The 25,099-nt window shown below is 35.0% G+C and overlaps 1 protein-coding gene across 6 annotated transcripts in view; it reads left to right on the forward strand.

Moving 5' to 3' along the window:
• Positions 1-25,099, forward strand: part of HSF2 (heat shock transcription factor 2) — a 37,878-nt gene that overhangs the window by 2,423 nt on the left and 10,356 nt on the right. For all 6 annotated transcript variants that reach the window (XM_040474521.1, XM_040474522.1, XM_040474523.1 and 3 more), the window contains exons 2-10: positions 12,241-12,349; positions 12,486-12,613; positions 13,470-13,594; positions 16,454-16,529; positions 20,103-20,164; positions 21,291-21,378; positions 23,153-23,301; positions 23,712-23,951; positions 24,238-24,343. In XM_040474521.1, coding sequence (XP_040330455.1) covers positions 12,241-12,349; positions 12,486-12,613; positions 13,470-13,594; positions 16,454-16,529; positions 20,103-20,164; positions 21,291-21,378; positions 23,153-23,301; positions 23,712-23,951; positions 24,238-24,343 — 1,083 coding nt within the window. The remainder of the gene's footprint in view (positions 1-12,240; positions 12,350-12,485; positions 12,614-13,469; positions 13,595-16,453; positions 16,530-20,102; positions 20,165-21,290; positions 21,379-23,152; positions 23,302-23,711; positions 23,952-24,237; positions 24,344-25,099) is intronic.

Below are 25,099 nucleotides of genomic sequence, written 5' to 3' on the forward strand. Positions count from 1 at the left end.
CTTAGTTGCTTAGGACGTCTGTCTCTATTCCTTTCCCATAGACTTTTCCAAAAGCAGTGTTAACAATGAAATGAAAGGTAAAACATTAATTAAACAATGATGTTAAATGGAAAAAAACTAAATAAGTTACTCTTTTAAAAGTTGCTATTTATGGTTGTTTCTGGTTTCCTTCAAATGTGTTTTGCTGAATTTCTGTCAAGGTAATTTAGCATTTATACTATCTGAGTGAAAATCATATTAAGACCTTTTAGAAGCAGCAGATGTTTTGGAAACCAGGAAATCTTTTATGCAATTTTTTTTTTTTTAACTTGTGGAAAATAATTTACTCCTCTAGCTTGAGAGTAAGGCAAGGGGGAAAAACTTAACCAACTACAGTTTGAAAAGCTTGGCTTAAGATTCTTGAAGACTTACTCTTAGAGCTAGTTTTTCTTGAAACTTGTAATATGATAAAAATGAAAAATGAAATAATGCCCCATTATCATGATTAATTATAGAAATATATGAGCAATCAAAACTATACTAAATGTGTTATTGATTCAAATAATAGAAATGTCTTTGGATCAGAGTGTCTTTAAGATATTTGTACATATTTTTTTCCCCATATTCTCCCCTCGAAAGTTTCTTTTTTCTTTTTTTAACATTTTCTATAACTTCAAAATTTTATATAGCTATTTTGGCTCTGGTAGGCAGTCTATTGCCAGAATCAGGGACAGAGATAGTACTGTTGGGCAACTTAAAGCTGTTTTAAATGTAACCAAGTCCTAAACAGAAGGCACAGGTTTAACTTGGAAGCAACTGCAGAAACTTGATATTCAGGGACAAGAGGTTGTAGAGGTTGGATGGAAGTTCTTGCCATTGATAGTGAGGAACAGTCTTTACTGTTACTGAAATTTGATAGTGTATGTCGAAGTGAAGCAGTTATAAAAGCAGGAAAGAACTGGAAGTCATTGTTTTATTAGTGTTATTACCTTTGTCTCTGTTCATATTGTTTGAGAAGACCAAGAAGTGATTTCTGCTAGAGACCTCATACCCATCTGTGTCCTTTGACATTCTCTACTTCTCCATCTCTCTCAAATCAGTATAGACAAATCAGGAAATAGGAGGGAAATGGAGCAAAACCAGAATTAGTCTCCTGTTTTCTAGCTGTTTTGAATTAATTTGAGCATTCAGATTCTGATGTTTTGGTATCATTTTGAGCTTCCCAGAAACCATTGCATTATTACACTAAGGTGAAAACAAGAAAGCCACAGGTGTGCCCGAATAGGGGTAAAATCCACTTTAGATGAATCTACAGAAAAGTTGAAAGATTCATTGATGAGTATTTTCTATTTGTATACATAAAAGGGAGTGAACAAAAGACTCAGAAGGAATGGCTGGTGAACATTAAAAAGTTATGGACTGTTTTTAAAATGTTACAAATTTCTGTTCTGAAAAATGTTTTAGATTAGTGTGTTTAAAGTATTAGATTATTTAAGAATATTTTGGATGTTTTTAAATGAGTACCAATTTGAGCACTAACAACTGTTGTTATTTGGAAGCTTGCCAACCTTTATGGGTAAAGCCTAAAAAGAAGCTACCCATCTCTCCCACCTTACACAGTCAGTAGTGGCTTTCTTCCCCTTGTGAAATGTGTTGGGAGAGTTCTATGTTCTATTGTTTGAGCCTCACAGGTTTAAATGGCAGTAAGATGGAATTTTTGCACTCAGAGGTTATCTACTAATTGTAGAGTGGAGACTGAAGGAATGACATAAACAGAGACACAGAGTATGAGTGAAGGAGGGTTGTATGAGAGAGGGAGAGCATGTAAAAATATAAGCAAGGGGCATTCATCTGATAGGATCCAAGAGTTAAACTTCTAAAAAGATAATTTGGTCCACTGTGGCCAATGATTCATTTATTTTGTTACAAATATTTATCATGAGTATGTTATGACCAGCAGTGTGCTAGGTACTTAGAATTCATTCACTAGTGAACAAAGTAGCTTTATAAACCTTATATTCTAGTGGAGGACACTGATAATTAAAAAGTAAGCAAACACAGATAATATAATTTTAGTTAGTGGTAAGTACCATGAAGGAAATAAAGAAGGTTAAAGAGAGATAACAGGACTAAGTAGGAGACAGAAGTCACATAGTATAAAAGAAGGAAAGAATTACTTTTAAATATTTTAAACAGGGAAAATGTAGAATTACTAACTATATCAGAGGAATTGGAGTAAACACTCTAAAGAATATAGGGCTGGCAGTTATAAGAATATGACTATGTCTCACTTAATGGCAAAGAAACCACTGGTGCCACTTTAGTGGAACTTACTGGAAGCTCATCCTTCAGAACTTGTGGGAGAAATACTCCTTTAAGGCAGCAGTTTGCAAACTATTGCCCATGGTCCAGTCATCTGTTTTGTAAATAAAGTTTAATTGGAACATAACCATGCTCAATATATTTACATGTTGTCTATAAGGTATTATTACCTGCAAGCCCAAAATATTTACTGTCTGACCCTTTAAAAAAAGGTTTATCAGTCCTTGTTCTAGAGCACCCTTGAAAGCTATTCGTGGGGACATGTCTTGCTAGAAATACTCTGGTTTGAAACCATTGAAGGGAGAGAGAAAGCTGAGGGAAGCTGTTGGCCTTCTGCTGCTGACCTTCTGTACTGCAAGAGCTAGGTGCTGGAGAATGTGCCTACACTGTAGGAGCCTGTCAATGTTGAGGAACCAGGAAATAGGAAGGAGAACCCCCCTCCTCTTATAATCTCTTTAGTATCTTCTATTGACAAAGCTTATCACCATGCCTTCAAGAAAAAGATATTTAAGGGACCTAGCCCCACGGTTGCAAAACAGACAATGAAAAATGAATTTGGAGCAATAAACTGATAACTAGCACATAGTTATCTGGGATTTGTGGGCATTTTAGGTAGATCGATGAGGAAAGCCTCTCTGAGGACATGGTGTTTGAGCAGACACCTGAACAGTTAGGCCAGGCGAAAGAGAATGGCAGATGTAAAGGCTTTGAACATGGCATGTTCATGTGATTGGAGAAGGCCCCTGTGATTAGAATATCTTTAGAGAATGTGAGATTGAGGTTAGAGAAGTAGCAGGAACAGATGGTATAGGGCCTTAAGGCTGTAGTAAGAAGATTGGAAATCTAGGGAACTAGTTTGTAGATTATCACAGTTTTCCACTATGGTATTGAAAATAGTGTAGCTGAAAAAAAAATAGTGTAGCTGAGACTAGGGTATTTGCGGTGCAGATGTGAGAAGTTGTTGGATTTGGTATCTACTTTAAAGGTAAAGCAGCAGAATTTACTAATAAATTGTCTGGAGTACAGGAAAGACAGAGAAGAATTAAGAATGACTCAGATTTGGCCTAAACAAGAAGATAAATGATACTGTTTGCTCAGATGGGAGAGCATTCAGAGAAATGCAGGTAGAGATTCTGTTTGGCCGTATTAACTTTGATATTACAAATGAACACTAGTGTTACTTGAAAATTTAGCTTACAGGGGCGCCTGGGTGGCGCAGTCGGTTAAGCGTCCGACTTCAGCCAGGTCATGATCTCACGGTCCGTGAGTTCGAGCCCCGCGTCGGGCTCTGGGCTGATGGCTCAGAGCCTGGAGCCTGTTTCCGATTCTGTGTCTCCCTCTCTCTCTGCTCCTCGCCCGTTCATGCTCTGTCTCTCTCTGTCCCAAAAATGAATAAACGTTGAAAAAAGAAAATTTTAAAAAAATAAAAAATAAAAATAAAAAATAAAAAAAAAAAAAAAGAAAATTTAGCTTACATTTTGTTGACCATACTTATTCATATGACTACACCTAATTTCAAAGGAGGTAGGGAAGTTCAGTGCTAGGAAGGAAAACAGGAATATTTTTGAACAGTCTGAATGAGTTCTACACTCCAAGACATCCACGTGGAAATGTTGAATATGATGTTTGAATATAAGACACTGGCATTGGAGTTTGTGAGTGGTAAAGCCATGGGATTGGATGAGATCATCCAGGGAGAGAAATGGAGATGGAAGGAGCTAAAAGACAGGCCATTCTAATTTTTAGAGGGCAGGAAAGTAAGAAAAAGCTAGCAAAGGAGATTGAGAAGGAACAGTGCAATAGGAGAAAAACAAGGGAGTAAGGTTATAGTAGTTAATGGAAAAAAATGGTTCAAGATAGAGAAGATGGTCAACTGTGTCAAGTGCTATTATGAGTATTTTTATATACCTCTCCTGGTGTGTATAAGCAAGAATTTCTTTAAGGTATATATAGGTACCTATGTTGAAGAGTGGAATTGCTCGAAAATAAGATATTAACTCTTCGACCTGAAGATAGTTCAAATTGTTTTCCAAAGAGTAAACACTCTTATACTTAGCCATGCATGAGATTTTCCATTAATTCACATCCTCAAAACTTGATATTATCATTGTTCTTAATTTTTTACTGATCTAGTAGATGTAAAGTGTTCTCTCAATGAGGTGTTAACTTATATTTCCCTGATTACTAATATGTTCAAACACCTTTTCATATTTATTGGCCATATGTGTTACCTATTCTATGAAGTATGTGACCATTTTTCTATTGGGTGGCTTATCTTTTTTTTTTTTTTTTTTTAATGTTTATTTTTGAGAGAGAGAGGTGAGTGGGGGAGGAGCAGAGAGAGGAGATACAGAATCTGAATTAGGCTCCAGGCTCTGAGCTGTCAGCACAGAGCCTGACATGGGGCTCAAACCCACAAACCGTGAGATCATGACCTGAGCCGAAGTTGGACACTCAATCGTCTGGGCCACCCAGCCGCCCTTTGGGTAGTTTATTTTTTAATATTTGTAGAAATTCCTTGTATATTCTGTATATACATTTTGGAGGTTTATGTCTTGCTTATATCTTCTCCTAGTTTGAAGCTTATCTTTTGATGAGTACAAGTTTTAAATTTTAGTATAATTTAATATATTCATCTTTTTTGTTCATGCTTTTTGTTTCTTCTGGATGTTTTTTCTTACCTCTACCTCAGGGAGAGAAAAATACTTTTCCATTTCTCTTCTTTTTTTCCCGAAAGTTTTAAAAGTTTGCATACTTTGTGTAAGTCTTTAATTCACTTGGAATTGATTTTTGTGAGTGGTGTAAGGAATTCAGTTTCATTGTTTTCCATATAAATACTCAGTTGTCCTAGCCCCTTCATTGAGTAGTTCCTTCTTTCTGTGGTGATGTGTATTGCTACTTATGTCTTATAGCAAAAGTAACCAAGGTAGATACTATGATTTTGTTTCTAGGGTCTCTATTCCATTCCATTGAACTTTTTTTTTCTTCCCTCATCGCATGTCTTACTGTAGCTTTATACTGTCTTGCTTTTGGGAGGGCAGCTTATTCCTCAGGAGTACCTTGACTCTTGCTGGTCTTTGTTCTTCTGTACGTGTTTTAATATTTTTCTTTTACATTTATTTATTTCTGAGAGAGACAGAGCACAAGTAGGGGAGGGACAGAGATAGAAGGAGACACAGAATCCGAAGCAGGCTCCAGGCTCTGAGCTGTCAGCACAGAGCCCAATGTGGGGCTTGAACCCACGAACTGTGAGATCATGACCTGAGCCAAAATTGGATGCTCACCCAATTGGGTCACCCAGGTGCCCCTCTTCTGTATGTGTTTTAAATTAAAGTTCCACCAAAGAAAATCTGTTGGGATTTTAATTGGAATTGCATTGAAACTAAATCAGATTAGGGAAAATGGAAGTCTTTATGATATTGAATATTCCCATAAAAAAGACATGTTTTAAAATTCATTTTGTTTAATAAAATTATGTATTTTGGGCACCTGGGTGGCTCAGTTAGTTAAGTATCCAACTCTTGATTGCACGTCAGGTCATGATTTCACGGTTTGTGAGATCTTGAGCCCCACGTCCGGCTCTGCCTTGACAGTGTGAAGCCTGCTTGGGATTCTCGGTCTCCCTCTCTCTGCCCCTCCCTTGCTCGCGCACACGTTCTCTCTCAAAATAAATAAACATTAAAAGTTTTTAAATAAAAAAAAATAAAGTTCTTTATTTTTTGGTAATTGGGTCTTGCACATCTTTGTTAGATATTCTTCGTAGGTATGTTAAGACATTGTAAGTGGAGGGGCGCCTGGGTGGCTCAGTTGGTTAAGAGTCTGACTTCGGCTCTGGTCATGATCTCATGGTTAATGAGTTTGAGCCCCACATCAGGCTTTGTGCTGACAGCTCGGAGCCTGGAGTCTGCTTCAGATTCTGTGTCTCCCTCTCTCTCTGCCCCAATCCCGCTTACACTCTCTCTGTCTCTTAAAAATGAATAAACATTAAAAAAAAGATGTTGTATGTGGTATTCTTTAGTTAAAAGTACATTCTGGCTGTTGCTGGTAGTTAGAAATACAAATAACATTTGTATGTTGATAGATAAACCAGTGGGCTAATCATTTTACTCATGTGGGTCTTTTAAGTGTACATCCATGAATCTGTGAATGATCGTTTTGTTCTTCCTTTCAGAGCTCTATACCTCCAATTTTTGTCTTTTTTGTGTTGGTAAGACCTCAGCATGTCAAATAGAAGCAGTGATCACAGATCACTTTTTCTTATTTTTAAAAGAAATGTTTTTTATATTTTTCCCTTTAAGTTAACTAGCTGTTAAAATTGAGAATTTTTAATTTATCTTTTTGTTGTTACTGTCATACTTATGACCCTTTCCCCTCTCAGTCAATTGCCAGGGAGGAGGATACAGGAAAAAAGTTGATTTTGGTGAGTTAGGAAGATGGATTTAATATAGACAGTAGGTTGAGAACATGGTGAATTAAAGAACATTATGCAAAAATGTTAACAGTTGAAAAATCCAAGTGTGAAGTTTGAGATGGGGCAGAGATATAGATGTGATCATTTATAATAAAACATCATATTTAATAAAGTCAGTACATTGCCTAGGAAAAGAGTGTAAAAGGTGTCATGATCAAGGATAGAAACCTAAAAAACACACTACCTTTGATAGATGAAGAAAATTGAAAGGAAACATGAGAGAGGGGAGACCTAATAGTATTTAGTTTCAAAGTCAAAAGAGTAGAGTATTTAAGGAGGAGATTGTCAGTAGTGCCAAATGAAATGCCACAAAGAGGTGTGGGAAGATCAGGACTGAAAAGAAGGCATTGAATTTGGCATTTGACATTTTAGAAAAAAATAGTTTGAGTAGAGTGAAGGAGAATGAAACCAGTTTTTAGCAGGAGTAAGTAGATAGTACTAAATTGGAGAAGGGGGCTTTGAAATAAACTTAAGTTTTGCAGTGAAGGAAAAGACAAATGGGGTGAATAGATTGAGAGGGCAGCAAGGTAAAGTTTTTTTAGATAGGAAAAAACATGCATTTTTAATTTTAATAGTTATTACCTAATAACCAATTCTGATTATCATCAAACTTTAAAAATTTTGCCAATCTACTCAGCTGGTTAAGCGTCCAACTTCAGCTCAGGTCATGATTTCTCGGTTTGTGGGTTCAAGCACCCATCAGGCTCTGTGCTGATAGCTCGGAGGCTGCTTTAGAGTCTGTGTTTCCCTCTCTCTCTGCCCTTCCCCTGCTAGTGCTCTTTCTCTTTCCCTCTCTCAAAAATAAACAAACATTAAAAAAAAAAATTTCAAATTTTGCCAGTCTAATAAGAGGAAATCATTATTTGTTTTGCTACACAATTATAATGAGATTGGGCCTCTTCTAAATTTTACGTTGGATTTTTCATCTTACTGATTTTTTAGAAATTTTTAATGCAATTAACTGTCATAAGTATTTAAAATATTTTTATGTTAATTTTCAACTTTATTGAATTTTTTCTAACTCCTAATAGTTATGTTTAGTTTCAGACACAAATAGTAGAAATTCAAACAGTGGTTTAAACAGAATAGAGATGCATTTTCCTTTTAAGTCTGAGGATACCCAGTCACATTCTGGTCTTTTCAGCCATACTTAGTTTCTCTACCTCAGGGTTGCTGAAGCTTTAGTCATTAGCTTCAAGTTCCAAGCAGGGATATGGGATATAGGGGTTTGACACTTTGAATCTTTCCCCTTTTAGAACCTTTTCTGGAAGCCCCACTGAGTCCATTCTATTTATATCTTAATTGCCAGGGGTATATTTGGCTGCCTCTTTTTGTAAGGGGGACTGAGAAATGTGGTTGCAAATCAGACAAAATTGTGATTCTGTTCATAACAAAGTAGAGGATCATTCGTGTTTTTCCAGATGGATCTCTTTGTTTTTAAGGGTAAATAGTGTTCCTGTGTGTGTGTTGTGTGTATCAGTTTCTTTATCCATTCTTCCATTAAGGGACACTTAGGTTGTTTCCGTATCTTGTCTATTGTAAATAATGCTGCAGTAAACATGGGAGCACAGATAATGCTTTGAGATACTGATTTCATTTCCTTTGGGTGTATACCTAGGAAAGGGGTAGTTGCATCATGTGGTAGTTCTATTTTTTATTTTTTTGAGGAAACTTCATGGTGTTTTCATAATGGTTATACTGATTCACATTACCACAAACAGTATATGAAAGTTCCCTTTTCTTCACATCCTCACCAACACTTAGTTTTTTGTTTTTTGGTTTTTTTTTTAATAATTGCCATCCTACCAGATATGAAGTAGTACTTCATTGTGGTTTTGGTTTTCATTTCCCTGATGGTTAGTGATGTTGATCACCTTTTTATACACCTGATGGCCATGGCCATTTCTGTATCTTTGGGAAAATGTGTATTTGGGTTCTTTTTTAATCTGTTTGTGTCTTTTTCTTTTTTGGCTGTTGAATTGAGTGTGTTCCTTACAGATTTGGAATATTAATCCCTTATCACATATATTGCTTACAGTTATTTTCTCTTATTCCATTAGGTTCTCTTTTTATTTTGTTTTCTTTGCCGTGCAGAAGCTTTTTAGCTTGATGTAGATGTTAGCTTGACTATAGTAGTCCTTTCTCTATGTGTATAAATATATTAAATCATGTTGTACATCTTAAAAATATACAATTTTAGCTTTAAAATAACAAAAATCAAAAGGAGTTAGAGAAATTTGGGAATAGGGTAGGCAGCTAGCAGTTTCCATGAATAAATTATAAATTCTTTACCACTATGGCTTCTACGTTTACTTCATACTCCCAAAAGCATGGTTGTGAGCTTTGAGTTAGCATTGAGCAGTGAGTTAGCATTGAGCTTTTGTTTTTTTTCTTTCCAAATGGAAAGTTTATGAAATCATCCTTTTTTCTCCAGATTTCCCCCCTGATATGAATGCTACTTGTACTTATTACACATATAATTATATTCATTATTATATGTTATTATATATTATTATATAATATATTGTAAATATAATTCTCAAATAGATTTGCTTATGCTTCTGTTCTCTCTAGTCCATTTTTTCTTTTTGACCATCTCTTTAGTACAAAACTCTTGTAAACACTAATCCTTTCACCTTTATAGGGTAAGGTTAACACCTCTCTTCTCATTGTTTTTAGTATTTTCTTGCCTATTGTTACATAATTATTTTACAAGTGAACTTCAGTACCTAATATTTGGTTGTGTTAGCATGTTTTCATCTCGTCTCCAAAATTTTCTTCTTAAATGAGAATTTAATGTATTGGTTAATTAGAGAGAATTGACAGCTTTACAGTTCTGTATTTGTCCCTCTATAGTTTAATGTTCTCATAAACATTGTGTATATTTTTAAGACTTATTTTTAGGTATGTGACTTTTTTCTATTGGAATCTTTCTATTGTTGATTTCTTTATTCTATTTTAGTTTTATTTATTTATTTTTTTTTCAACGTTCTTTAAATTTATTTTTTGGGACAGAGAGAGACATAGCATGAACGGGGGAGGGGCATAGAGAGAGGGAGACACAGAATCGGAAACAGGCTCCAGGCTCTGAGCTATCAGCCCAGAGCCCGACGCGGGGCTCGAACTCACGCACCGCGAGATCGTGACCTGGCTGAAGTCGGACGCTTAACCGACTGCGCCACCCAGGCGCCCCTCTATTTTAGTTTTAAATTGTTATGGTAAAATGTACCTAACATAAAATTAACCATTTTACCTATTTTTAAGTATACAGTTCAGTGGCATTAGGTACATTTACAATGTTATGCAGCCATTGCTTCCATCTGTCTCCAGAATGTTTTTCAACCTTCCCAACTGAAACTTTGTACCTTAGACAATAACTCCAAATCCTCCCACTTCTTAGCCCCTAATAACCATTTTGTCTCTATAAATTAGACTATTCTAGATATCTCATATAAGTAGAATAGTACAATATTTGTCCTTTCATGCTTAGTTTATTTTATGTAGCAGGTCTTTAAAGTTCATCCATGTTGTAACACCTGTCAGAATTTTCTTCCTTTTTTTAAGGCTGAATAATACTGTGTGTATATACCACATTTTGTTTGTCCCTTTATCCGTCAGTGGACATTTGGGTTGCTTCTACTTTTATTTTTTTCAATGTTTATTTATTTTTGAGAGAGAGAGCGCAAGCAGGGGAGGGGCAGAGAGAGAGGGAGACACAGAATCCAAAGAAGTTCCAGGCTCTGAGCTGTCAGCACAGAGCCCAGTCCGGGGCTCAAACTCACGATGGTGACTGAAGCTGAAATCAGACACTTAACTGAGCCACCCTGGTGCCCCAGGTTGCTTCTACCTTTTGACTTTTCCAATAATGCTACTATGAACATGGGTATACAAATATCTGTCCAAGTATCTGCCCCATTCTTCTGGATACATAGTAGAATGGTAGGATCATGTAGTAATTCTGTGTTTAATTTTTTGAGGAACTACCATACTGTTTTCCATAGCAGCTCTACTATGTTTTACATTTCCACCAGCAGTGTAAAGGTTTCCAGTTTCTCCACATCCTCTAGCATTTGCTTTCTGTTTATTTGGTGTTTTTAAAAATAATTGCCATCCTAATATTGTAAAGTGGTGATTGTGGTTTTGGTTTTTATTTCCTTAATGATTAGTGATGTTAGACACCTTTTTGTTTATTGGCCATTTGTTTATCTTTTTTGGAAAATACCTACTCAAGTCCTTTTCCCATTTCTGATCGGGTTGTTTTCTTTTTGTTGTTGAGTTGTAGAAGTTCTTTATTACAGATATTAACCCCTTATCCGATACACAGCTTGCAAATATTTTCTCTGATTCTGTTGGTTTCCTTTTCACTCTATTGATGGTGTTCTTTGCACAAAAGTTTTTAATTTGAGGTAGGCTTGTTAGTCAATTTTTGCCTTGCTGCCTGTGCTTTTGGTATTGACCAAGAAATCATTGCCAAATCCAAATAAAGCTTTTTCCCTTAAGTTTTCTTCTAAGATTTTTATAGTTTTAGGGGTGCCTGAGTGGCCCAGTCGGCTAAGCATCTTCTGACTCTTTATCTCAGCTCAGGTCTTGAGCTCAGGGTTGTGAGTTCAAGCCCAACTTTGATTATGTGCTGGGGATGGAACCTACTTTAAAAAAAATTTGTATACACACACATACACACACACACATACATAATTTTTATAGTTCTATTTCTTATGTTTAGGTCTTTGATCCATTTTGAGTTAATCTTTGCATATGGCGTAAGGTAAACTTTGTTCTTTTGATGTGAGTATCCAGTTTTCCCAGCATCATTTGTTGGAAACTGTCCTTTTCCCATTGAATGGTCTTGATGCTCTTGTAAAAACTCTTGGGCTTTATATGTAAGGGTGTATTTGGGGGCTCTTTATTCGATTGATCTTTCTGTGTTTATGACAGTATCATACTGTTTTGATTACAGTATTGTAAGTTTCAAATTATTGTTTTGGTATGCCAGAACACTAGTGACTTTAAATATTAATTAGTAACCAGATATCTTACTGAATTCTTTTACAGTTTTTCAGTTGATTGTGCAAAGATATGTCTGTTGCAGATAACAATAAAATATGACTTCCTCTTAAATTTTACCTGTTTTTGTCTAATTACATTGGCTTTAAAATAATGTTAAATAATTATGTTGGCTACGTATAGTATTTCTTTTCTTGTTTCTGATTTAAGGTAAATTCTTCTCTAATATTTTGCCATAGTGTATGATATAGCTTTTGGTTTGAGACATACTCTTACTAAACTTCTGAGGTTGACATTAAAAAGCTTAATTACAGTTTGGCACTTAATTACAGTTTGTTTCTTGTTGCTGTTAATAGGAATAAAATGTTGATCTGAAAGTGTCATAGAAGGACTGCCCAGTTTTGGGATTCATATGTATCACCTCTTAGGACTTCAACTAATTGACTTTTTGTGTTGTTTTTCAGAATGGCCAAAGTTTTCTGGTTTTGGATGAACAAAGATTTGCAAAAGAAATTCTCCCCAAATATTTCAAGCACAATAACATGGCAAGCTTTGTGAGGCAACTGAATATGTGTGAGTATGGATAGCAGTTTATTTGGAACACTGTCATCAATGGATTAAACCATTTTTTTCCCATTAGGTTGATAAGCAAAAAGGAAATCTTTTACTTTGGTCTATTTTAGTAATCGAAATTTTTACTCTTTTTCAGATGGTTTCCGTAAAGTTGTACATATTGACTCCGGAATTGTAAAGCAGGAAAGAGATGGTCCTGTTGAATTTCAGCACCCTTACTTCAAACAAGGCCAGGATGACTTGTTGGAGAACATTAAAAGGAAGGTGAGCTATTGTTAATGTGACTTATCTCAGGCATTACCATGTAGCATCTTTGGCCAAGACTTAATATTTCACCTGTTGAAATTAAGAATGTACAGAAATACACAGGTGTTCCTTGTTGGGATGACTTAGATTAATAAAGCTTTCATTATTTCACTCTATTTTGTATTTTTTCTCTGCAGTCAACTGTCCTGAGGGCTTAGTCTTCAAATACCTTCTAGAGGGAAGGAAAATCTTTACATTCTGAGGATTGAGGAATCATCCATATTGGGATGGTTCACTCCTTCTAATTTAGCTTAAAAATGTAAGCTCCTGCTAGAATGTCCACTCTGGAGGGCTTTTTCTTTAATTCACTGCTAAATATCCAGTGTCCAGAATAAGTCTCTTGCATTATAGTAAGCATTTAATAATACATTTTTAAATGAATGGTATCTTTTGCTGAAATAAAATATTTTACTAAATCCACAAAAGAGAGGGGAGAAAAGAGCTAATGGACCATGAAAGAAAATGGGCTAGTGTGCAGCTGTTACTGCATAAATTTAATTAAACATGGAATGTGATAATAAAGAGGCTTGAAGAAATTACAGTGAGTTTGGCGAAATAGAACCAAAAAAAAAAAACGCCCCTAAGTTGTTCCTGTTCTTAGAAACTTTTCCACCTTTAAAAAAACAAAAAACAGATTATTTCTTATTTCTCTTTGCAAAGCTATGAATTTTATTCTTTTTATAGCGTCCTAACCTGAGCGTTTTGGAACTAAATCTAATTTCCTGAATGGGCTACAAAACTTACTTATAATAGGGAAACTTTGAATTACGAATATGGTGTTTAGTATTTGATTTCCTGAATTTGCTTTCAAAAGGTTTCATCTTCAAAACCAGAAGAAAATAAGATTCGTCAGGAAGATTTAACAAAAATTATAAGTAGTGCTCAGAAGGTTCAAATAAAACAGGAAACTATTGAGTCCAGGCTTTCTGAATTAAAAAGGTAAAGTATTATTTCCAAATATAATCTTAATATAGGGGCTGGTGTTTATATTTATGTGTTGGGGGTTGGAGGTTAGTGCTTTAAGTACTTAGATCACATTGTTGAAACCAAGATAAAAGGTCATTTTTCTGTAAGTATTGGTTCCCTTTAATTTTGATTTATAGCCCTTGACTTTACCTCAATATTATATTTTCTTAATGGTGATCAAAAGAATTTAGGGCAGTTAAAACAACATGATGCACGAGTCTCACTGATGAAATAGTAGATCTTTAAATTGTTGTAGGAAATATGATTCTACTTAAGTTAGATTTCTTATGATGTTCATACACATGAGGGCACACAAAGCATAAAAAATTCTACATGTGTTACTCATCCTTTTTTTTTTTTTTATGGTGGTTTCATAAGACTTTTCTATGTGGCCCATCTCTTAGGAAAAAATAGGACAAAAAATAGGGAAAAAGGACACATGAGACTTGGCCTACTTGGTATTTTTTTTACATAGACGTGGTAAAGTGTTATTTGAATCTTTTATCTGCCGAAACATGCTTTTGCTTTATTACAATTTTTGGCACCATTATTTGCCACAGTAACAACTTATATGTAGAATAGATGTACTTCTTAGTAAGTAAAGATTTTTTCTCTTATCCTAATAGGTGCCAAGGTCTTGAGAGTAATTTAAGTTTTATGTATTCTCTCCCATTTCAAGTGTGGGATTAGTTCAGCTGTCTTAACTCACGTATCTTCATTAAAAGAGTAACCTTGGATACGATTCCCTTTTTTGAATAAGCCTTAATTTTAAGATGTCCCATTTTGCATCTATTATTTAATCATCCCAGTTTATTATATGTGTTTTGTGTCTGCTGAGGTACCTTTTGACCCAGTTCCTTGAATCTCAGGTTTAGCTCTTAAGGAATGGTCCTAGATTCATCCTATCAGTTTTAGAGGTAACCATTCTTCTATTTATGTTTTAGTAGGCAAATAGATGATAGTATCTTTAAATATTTGAGTCTGGGGCACCTGGGTAGCTCATCAGTTGAGCGTCTGACTTTGCTCAGGTCATAATCTCGTGGTTCGTGAGTTTGAGCCCCATGTCGGGCTCTGTGCTGACAACTCAGAATCTGGAGCCTGCTTCGGATTCTGTGTCTCCTTCTCTCTGCCTCTCCCCCTCTCATGTTTTCTCTCTCTCTCTCTCAAAAATAAACATTTTAAAAAATGTGTTTAAAATTTAAATATCTGAGTCATAAAAAGTACTCTAGTTATTCATTAAGTATTAAAGAAAGTTTTGGTTTCAGTACCCTCTATGTGTAAATCCAGTCCCTTTTGTAATAGTTTGGCTTGAGGAAGATGGATATTATGGAAATTAACAAGAGCAAAAATGAGAGCATTTAATAGGTAGATTATCTTTCATGCCTTCTCAGTGTTATCATTGCTGCTAACATTTAATAGTTGCATGTTTAATAAAAGTAGTCAGTGAAGGAAATGAAGTTACTACTTGGCAAGTTATTGATTTGTCATATATTTAGACATGCTTTAAAAAAACTTGTTTTAGTGTTTCTGTGCTTGTGTTTGAAACAGATTTTAAGGTAGACAGTTTTAGAATCTGATAGACTTTTAGATCGGCTTCAACATTTACTATAATAAATTACCTGTGTGGTTTTAGGCAAGGCCTCTCAATTCTTGAGTCTCAGTGTCCTCTTCTATAAAATAGAGTTAATAATTCCTTTCTTGACTGATTTTAGAGAAGTTTAAGAAATACACATAAAATGCTTAGCATAATGCTTAGAGCATAGGAAGTGCTGGGTAAATGTCACTTCTTTTAACAATTCTTTTCTGGGGCGCCTGGGTGGCTCAGTCAGTTACGTGTCCCAACTTTTAAGCTCAGGTCATGATCTCGCGGTCTGTGAGTTCAAGCCCCGTGTCGGGCTCTGTGCTGACAGCTCAGAGCCTGGAGCCTGTTTCAGAATCTGTGTCTCCCTCTCTCTCTGACCCTCCCCTGTTTGTGCTGTGTCTCTCTCTGTCTCAAAAATAAATAAACGTTAAAAAAATTAAAAAAAAAAAAAGAATTCTTTTCTCAGGGTGCATGGGAGGTTCAGTTATTTAGGTGTCCAACTTCAGCTCAGGTCATGATCTCACAGCTATGAGTTTGAGCCCCACATTGGGCTCTCTGCTGTCAGTGTGGAGCCCACTTTGGATCCTCTGTCTCCCTCTCTTTGCCCCTCCCCTGCTTGTGCGTGCACGCTGTCTCTCGGTCTCTCAAAAATAAATAAACATTAAAAAAAATTAAAAAAAAATTCTTTTCTAAGCACAAGTCCTAAATTCACTTGGTAGCCACAGTTGAAAGGTTGTTTTATTTTTTAAATAAGAAGTAATGAACCACATTGTCAGAGAAGTAAATTGCCTACTACTATATGGATGTAGGCATGACTCTTACATTTTTGTGTTTATATTGCCAACAGTAGAATGTACTATAGTTATGAAAGGATGATTCTGCGGCTGTGTCAAGATAGTTGTTATTTTATGTAATCGAACCAACATTTTTCTAGTCTCAAAAATAATAGTAAAAGTTCACTGATACTCTTTTTTTTTTTATTTTTAATGTTTATTTATTTTTGAGAGAGAGACAGAGGGAGTGCGAGCAGGGGAGGGGCTGAGAGAGAGGGGGATCCAGAATCTGAACCAGACTGTCAGCACAGAGCCCAACGTGGGGCTCAAACCCACGAACCGTGAGATTATGACCTGAGCTGAAGTTGGACGCTTAACTGACTGAGCCACCCAGGTGCCCCAAAGTTCACTGGTATTCTTAATATCTTCATGTCTGGCTTTCTGAAATTTTTTTTTGTTTCTTAATAAATGATGTAGTGAGAATGAGTCCCTTTGGAAGGAGGTGTCAGAATTACGAGCAAAACATGCACAACAGCAACAAGTTATTCGAAAGGTAAGCTTTTTTCCACCATGACTATAATCTGCCTTTGTTTAATTTGTGTACCATTTGTAACCTAAAAAAGTGTGTTGAATAGTCAGTGATTGATTTTAATTTCTTATATATTGGGTGCATATAGAGTAGTGAAACTCTGAAGTCAAACAAATTAAATTGTGTTATATTTTCATTTTAATAAGAAACACTTCTTACTAGCTTAATATGATTGTTCCATATTCTCAACTAAAGTCTTATTAGCTTTATAGCCTGATATAACAACTTTAAAGATACTTTATTTTGGGGAACATAATTAATATGTTACAAATTTCTTAACATTTTTTACTATGAAAGATAGCCTTACTGTGTGGGTTCGTTATTTTTGTTTTTACTATTTTTTACTTGAAAAGGTATGGATGTGATCTTGAAAGACAAATGACTAAAATTTTCAAATCAGTTAACCAGAATATGAGTTCAAAAAAATGAATTATCAGTGTATGCCATTATTAGTTTCTGCAGAAAAGCAGTTAATGTAGTGTGTTATAAAATAAATTCTGTATTTTAGTATCTGAGCTGAAAATTACTGGGAGAACTGAAAAATCTCTCTGTTGCATTGTGTCCTTGTGATGTAGTCTTTTCATATCAGCTTTCATATGTTAATAAGAGTTGAAACATAAAAGTAATTAAGGCAGCTATTTTTTGCTCATGAGTAAACTAGACTCTGAAGTTTAAGCAACAGGTTTTGGGTGGGGGAAGGAAGGGTGGGAGGTCTTTAGCTAAAAATAGAGTTATGACTGACTGGATCTGGGTCTAGTGAAGCAAGCTTAGAACAGAGACGAATGGTTGCAGCCTTTGGCCTGTAGTCAAAATAGATATACTAGGTTTTCCTTTTTGTTTTTTTCCAATCAGTATGCAAGTGAACGGTTGAATGTTGAATTCAGTTGTAAGTGTTTAGTCTGAGTGCATATATTTTCAAAGCTTCCCTAAAGGTGATTCCAGCATGCAACCTTGTTAAGAATACCTGATTTAAAATGACAGATATATCCTAACCTGTACTTTATTTTTAAAATATCTTAATTTTTCTCAGAAAATAATGTTTTAGTTAAATATTAGCTTATAATACTACATAGCTTTTTTTTTTCCCTTAAAGTCAAAGATAGTTGGTAAAATACTTAGTAAAATTTCAATTTTTCATGAAAGTTGACATTCTGTCTGCTCAAATCTGAGTTTGAATATTTGTGGTTTGGTGGAACTAGGGAGTTTTCATAATGCTGGAGTTGGTTCATAAGTTTGCCATTTACTCTTTTGTCTTGGCTCAATTGGAATAGTATATGTGAGTTACTGGTATAGGTGCCTGTTACAGGACAGGAAAATAGTACTGGTTGTAGAACTTGCCAGGTCCAAAAGTTAGAGGCTGTAAATACTGTAAATGTTAGATGACTTCAGCAAACAAGCTTTGTACAACGTGATGCAGAATTGTCATGAGAAGGGCACCTGGGTGGCTCAGTCGGTTAAGCATCCGACTTCGGCTCAGGTCATGATCTCACAGTCCGTGAGTTTGAGCCCCGCATTGGGCTCTGTGCTGACAGCTCAGAGCCTGGAGCCTGTTTCAGATTCTGTGTCTCCCTCTTTCTTTGACCCTCCCCTGTTCATACTCCGTCTCTCTCTGTCTCAAAAATAAACAAACATTAAAAAAAATTAAAAAAAAAATTGTCATGAGAGAACTAAGATGAACAAATTTCAGAAGAAATTTAGCCAGTGATTCATGATCTTATGAATTCAACCACTAATGTTTTTAGAATTTTTCTATAATACTTATTTATAAATTAACAAAAACAATTGAGGTCAAATTATTTCATTGATACCTTTAAGCTTAAATTTAAGTTGTCTTCTCATCAGCCATCAGTCAGCATTTTCTTTTGAATAAGGTTAGTGACTAACTTCCTTTTCATAGACTCTAATGCAATCTAATTCTTCATTTAAAATGTCTATATTTTTCTCCGTGGAAAAGTTCATTTTGATTCTAAGGAATACTACTTAGTATCCCCCTTTGGGGGAGAGCACACAATATTAAAGCCATGCACATTTCTAATTGACAATTCTGTATTTTAGTCATATAATTACATTTTACAAAACTTACAGAGAACTTCCTTGCAAAGAGTCTAAATAGTCCTCCACTCACTTTTGGCCTTTATTTATAGCCTGTCAGTAATATACTGCTTTTCATAGTTAACCATGTGATTCTCATCTTTCTAGCTCCTTTGGGAAATTGACAGTAAATTTCAAAGCACACCCCAAGCCAAGCACACTACAATCATGTCAGTGTCACCTGGAGGACTTGCTAAACATACATTGTTGGACCCCATCCTCAGAATTTCAGATTAAGCAATTCTGGAGTGGGGCTGAGAATTTGTCTAATACTGCTGGTCCATGGACTACACTTTTTTTTCTTTTTTTTTTTTTTTTAATTTTATTTATTTATTTTGAGAGAGTGTGCATGTGAGCTGGGGAGAGGCAGAGAGGGAGAGAGAGAGAATCCCAAGTAGGCTCTGCCTTGTTCTTGGAGAGTCTGAGACAGGGCTCAGTCCCACAAACCATAAGATCATGACCTGAGCCAAAATCGAGATTCAGAAGCTCAATCAACTGACCCACGCCGGCGCCCATGGACTGCACTTTAAGAAACATTGTCATAAAATGTGAAATATTGTTTACGTGTCTTGATTTGTTTAGTTTTTTTCCTTTTAGATTTAATCCAACTCAGAAGATTAAACCAGCTTCTTTTGATTAGCAGTGTGTGTGTCTTGGATATTTAAGAGGAAAACCATCTAAAACAAAATCTTTACGTTGTTTATTTGAAAAAAGCATATGTATTCTAACTTTAAAGAAAAAAGCATATGTATTCCAACTTTTAAATTGTGAATTTATTTTTGGATAACCTCTAACTGTATTTGGGGTTTATTTCTGTTGCTGTATAATTAGATATTTCATGGCAATATTTTGTATTAAGCAATAATTTTTCTAGAATCAACCAATAAGCGTTTTCTACCTTGAAAATTTTATGCTCTATTCTGAAAGAGCTGGCAGTTTCTTTTGCCTCTAATTTTATTACCCAGTGCAAGAAAAATGTTGCCAGTCACTTTTTTTTTCCCCATCATAATCTTGAAAGAATTTTAAGTAGAAAGTTGGGATCTGTATCCAGGCATGCTTATTAGTACTTATCACCAAAACAAATAAGTGAATTGAATGTTGGATAGATAAATGGGTAGGTGGGTGGGTGGTTGGATGGATGGATGGATGGATGGATGGATGGATGGATGGAGGTAGGTAGGTAGGTAGGTAGATGAATGTCTTAAGCATCTTGGTATTACAGGTAGCTGCAGCTTTCATCACAGGTTATCCTTCTGCTTGGAAACTGTTAAATTTCTTTAGATATCAATTGTAAGATGCACTCAGATTACAGATATGTTAATATGTGAGAAATTATGTGACTTAGCCTTAGCCTGTAGTATTTGAATTAATTTTGTAAGGTTTGTAATATGCACTAATAATTAAGAGTCTGCGATGGAAACTTTTTTGTTTATATTTTCCTTTTAGATTGTCCAGTTTATTGTTACGTTGGTTCAGAATAACCAACTTGTGAGTTTAAAACGTAAAAGGTAAGATTTTGTGGTAAAACACTTTGACTTATTCATGGACAAGTAAACATTTTAGTGTTTAACATGAATGGCCTACATTTGCTTAGAGTAGGCCTGTTGTCCCGGATGCACAGTACTTCCTTGTTAATTTATACTCTCAACATTTCAATACTAGTGTTATTTCCTCCTGCTGTCATCCTGCTGATGTTTTTGAAAGATAAGGTAGCCTAAATGGCCACTTTAAACACACATACACAGTTAATGAAGAATCCATTTTTATTCACATTAGCAGTTTAATGTATCATTAGATGGCCTGAATGAGGGAAATTTAAAAAACAGGTCATATATTGAAAAAAAATAAAAAAATTTTTACTTGATCTCTCTTATCTTTAATTCACTAATAAGGGATTTAAAAACCTATATATTGAATGTAGCTTGTGATATCTATAAATGTTAGTAACTGCCGTTGTTACCACTAAAGCTTAAGGATAATGGATAAAGGAATAGTTGGAAAGCAGATAAAGATCTTGTAAGGCCATATTTTAGCAAAGCTTGTTTATGTTTACAACTTAGGCTGTGGCCTTAACTCTGCTTCCACAAACTAGTTCTCATGATATTACCTATTTGTTTTTTTACTATGTAAGTACAGTTCATAAAGAGTTATTCAGTCAGCAGTGAAGTATATCCAGAGAGACTAGTTTATTATATTTATTTTAAGAAAAATAGTCCTAAACACAGTCATCCTCTATTTCTATTCCTAAGATGTGACCTTTTTTTTTAAAGAATTTTTTTTAAATGTTTATTTATTTTTGAGAGACAGAGAGAGACAGAGTGTGTGCAGGGGAGGGGCAGAGAGAGAAGGAGACCCAGAATCTGAAGCAGGCTCCAGGCTCTGAGCTGTCAGCACAGCACCCTACGTGGGGCTCAAACCCATGAACTGCGAGATCATGACCTGAGCCAAAGTTGGATGCTTAAGAGACTGAGCCACCCAGGCACCCAGATGTGACCGTTTTAAGAGTTCATTGTGTATGATTAATAAATTTCTTATTAAAGTGTGTATGTTCATGTGAGGGTAAATTATTAGAAGAATTTAAATTTCATGTTATGTTTGCTTCACTGAATTTCATGAATATCTTCTGATTTTCAGGCCTCTACTTCTAAATACTAATGGAGCCCAAAAGAAGAACCTGTTTCAACATATAGTCAAAGAACCAGCTGATAATCACCATCATAAAGTAATTTTTTGGTTAAATTCTACTTTATATTTGTTATTTCAAGCCAAGTTTTATTGTAGCAGTATTTCATTCAGAGTTTAGTGAATAATAATCTGTGTGCTTATCCTCCAGCTTATTAAATCATGACATTTTTAATTTTTGCTTTAGATTTTAAGAAATAAATCACTGTAAATATAGTTGTCTCGTTTGCCTGGTCCCAGGTTTGTTTTTCACCTTTTCTTCAGGCTCTCCTAGATAATCACTGTCTTGAATTAGAATTTATCATCACCTTGGTCATTATATGTGTGACTTCTTGAACAATATTTGGTATTATTTTGCATGTATCTAAGTTTTATATAAATTACATATAATTTTGCACATATCTTTTTGCATTGTAACTTTTTTCACTTGGTTTTTCTTTTGGAGATTTATTAAATATTTAGTTAATCTCAACTATTATATTGAATATTATATAATGTAATTATGCATTCATCCATTGGTTATTTTAAGTTTCCAGTTTTTATTATAAATTGCATAGACTAGACCTTTTAGTCTAGCAATTTCAAAACGTGTTTCTGTTTACCTTTATCTTTGTCATGGGTTCTCTGGATCATTTGTCGTTTGTCAAACTTACATCCATTGGCAAATCAGTCTAGCTCAGAGTCTGGACTTTTTTTTAATATCTGATTTTCATTGTTACTTTCAAATCTTGGAATTCTAAATACTGCTTCAGATTTATTAATGTACCAAGATTTTTTTCTTGAGCAAACCATAATTAACATCTGGTTCTTCCCACCACTGTTTCTAAATAAATAAACCTAACTGTTGTGTTTTTAGAATTAAAGACTCAACGTAATGGATGACGATTTAAAAAAAAAAATTTTTTTTAATGTTCATTTTTGAGAGAGGGAAAGAGACAGCTTGAGTGGGGGAACGGCAGAGAGAGAGGGGGACACAGAATCTGAAGCAGGCTCCAGGCTCTGAACTGTCCGTGCAGAGCCCAATGCGGGGCTCGAACTCACAGGCCGTGAGATCATGACCTGAGCTGAAGTTGGACACTTAACTGACTGAGCCACCCAGGCGCCCCTGGATGACGATTTTTTAATTTACCTAGATTTACATATTTTTAAGTACTTTACATCTTTTGCCTCTGATTTATCTACTGTTAAAATTTACAGATTTTTGCGTATGATAATGACTTTAGTTTGCTTTAGAGAACTGAATGTATTTTTATTAAGTACCTATGATCTGAATATATCTGTAGCTGAATAAAAAAATTGTTGCTGAAAACAGGCTGACATTTAACTGTGGAATAGCTGAAATGGTTTTTTTTTTTCCTATTAATGAAAGCATTTAATAAGAATAAACCATATGTCAAATAGAGTAGCTGATAAAATAATCCTCATCAGCACAGTGGTCATCTGGTTATGCTTGAAATTCCTGGTGAAGTCTTAGGACTTTTTTTTTTAACCCTTTGGATATAAAAAAATACTGTAAAATTTGAAGATCTTTCCATAGAATCATTCGGAGGCATGTCACCTTCAAGAATTCTTACAGTAAAAGAAATAGTTAAGTAGATGAAGTAACACACTTCATACCTCTTTGAATTGGTGCTAATAACAATTAGTATATAAGTCCCATCAGGGCAGACAGCATAACTGTTTTGCTTACCATTGTGTATCCTCAATGTTTAGTAAATAATGGGTGTCTAGTTAGCACTTTTTAAATAGTATGCTGTTCGGTAGACAGTATAATTTCAAATTTTGATATATATTGTCTCCGTGATTTTTTTCAGGTTCCACATAGTAGGACTGAAGGTTTAAAGCCAAGGGAGCGGATTTCAGATGACATTATTATTTATGATGTAACTGATGATAATGCAGATGAAGAAAATATCCCTGTTATTCCAGAAACTAATGAGGATGTTATATCTGATCCCTCCAAGTAAGGAGATTATGAAGTAAAATTTGTGAAAATATTGGTTACTTTTCTTATCAGAAAGCTAAATTCAAAACCACTTTATTCTGTGAAAAACTATTGTCTGACTCATATCTGGATTATTAAACCGAAAAGCCAAATTATTTAACCACATACTGTCCTCTCAGCAAAGACTCCCAACAAAAAGTAATGAGAATTCTCATTTTTTAATTGTGGAGTTAAATGTCTTTAATTGATCCTTTGTGGTTTTGTATCATATGATAAATCAGTATTTGTGATTAAGCTACTCACTCAAGAAACTTAAGCCTTTTGATACATGTTTTGGAGAGAAAGTTTTCATGAAGAATGAATGGACAGAATGGATTTGTTGAATTTGTTTGAAAATGTGATTGGTTCTTTCTTACATCCTGATATAGCTGTAGCCAGTACCCTGATATTGTCATTGTTGAAGATGACAATGAAGATGAGTATGCACCTGTCATTCAGAGTGGTGATCAGAATGAACCAGCTAGAGAATCCCTAAGTTCAGGCAGTGATGGCACCAGCCCTCTCATGTCTAGTGCTGTCCAGCTAAATGGCTCATCTAGTCTGACCACAGAAGATCCTGTGACCATGATGGATTCCATTTTAAATGATAACATCAATCTTTTGGGAAAGTAAGTGTTAACCTAGATGTTGTATGAGCCTATTTGCTTTCATTGTTTACTTCACATGTTCTGTTTCTCTTTTGGCGATCTTTCTTTCACATTATGAACCCATATAATCTATCTTGTTTTGGCCACGGCTGAGCTCTGCAAATGTTATTTTGAAAGGATTTAATCATCCCAAGAGTGTCTTGGGATTTTCTTGGCAGTTCTGTAATGAGGCACCCCTGTAATGTAATTTAATGTGAAACAAGGAAATCTAATATTTGATATATTTTTTAATCTTTTTTTCCCTTAGGGTTGAGCTGTTGGATTATCTTGACAGTATTGATTGCAGCTTAGAGGACTTCCAAGCCATGCTGTCAGGAAGACAGTTTAGCATAGACCCAGATCTCCTGGTTGATGTAGGTACTTTGAATAATCTTTGCTGTAATGGAAGTTTGTGTATTTATGTGTACGGTGTTAAAATAATACATCATTTTCTTGTATTCTACACTGTCTTTGCATTTTCTTTTTTAAATGAATGATTTTGTTAATCAGAAACAATAAACAGATGGATTCAGGATGATGAAGGAGGGTGATCAGCAATTACTACACATTTCTGAGTAACAGTTCAATTAATCCTCCTATAACAATGTATCAGCTCTGTTCAACGGTACTACTAAGTCCAGGTCTTCTCTAGACTTGCCGTGTTTTGTTTTGCTCTAGAACAAATTGTCACTGAAGAGAAATGGGTGAATTTTTAGTCATAGAATTACTCAGCCAGGAAACAGTATGGAGATACTTCTTAATACTTTGGGAATTAGTATTTTCCACTGAAGTGAATGATATTTTATTATATTTGCTATAGTTTTTAAAATTTTTATGCCCCAAGTCCTAAGGTTATCCTGCAATCCCCACCACCTTCTACATGAACTGACTCCAGTGTTGTCTGGACTGTGAATCCTTATCTACCATTTCTGGCATTAACTAACTACCTTTCTTCCCTCTTGCTCCTACCATTCCTCTCTCTCTTACATGGCTTGGTTCCATCCAGATGAATATTGTTCTCTTCCTTATTTCTGTTTTCTGTTGTGAATATGTTTCTCTATCCTGAAAAGTTTGTTGCTCGCTTATTTATTTATTTATTTATTTAGCATTTTTTGCCTTAAAATGCAGCT

This window comes from Herpailurus yagouaroundi, unplaced genomic scaffold (assembly GCF_014898765.1).
Source record: "Herpailurus yagouaroundi ecotype Mexico unplaced genomic scaffold, PumYag 139, whole genome shotgun sequence".
NCBI lineage: Eukaryota > Metazoa > Chordata > Mammalia > Carnivora > Felidae > Herpailurus > Herpailurus yagouaroundi.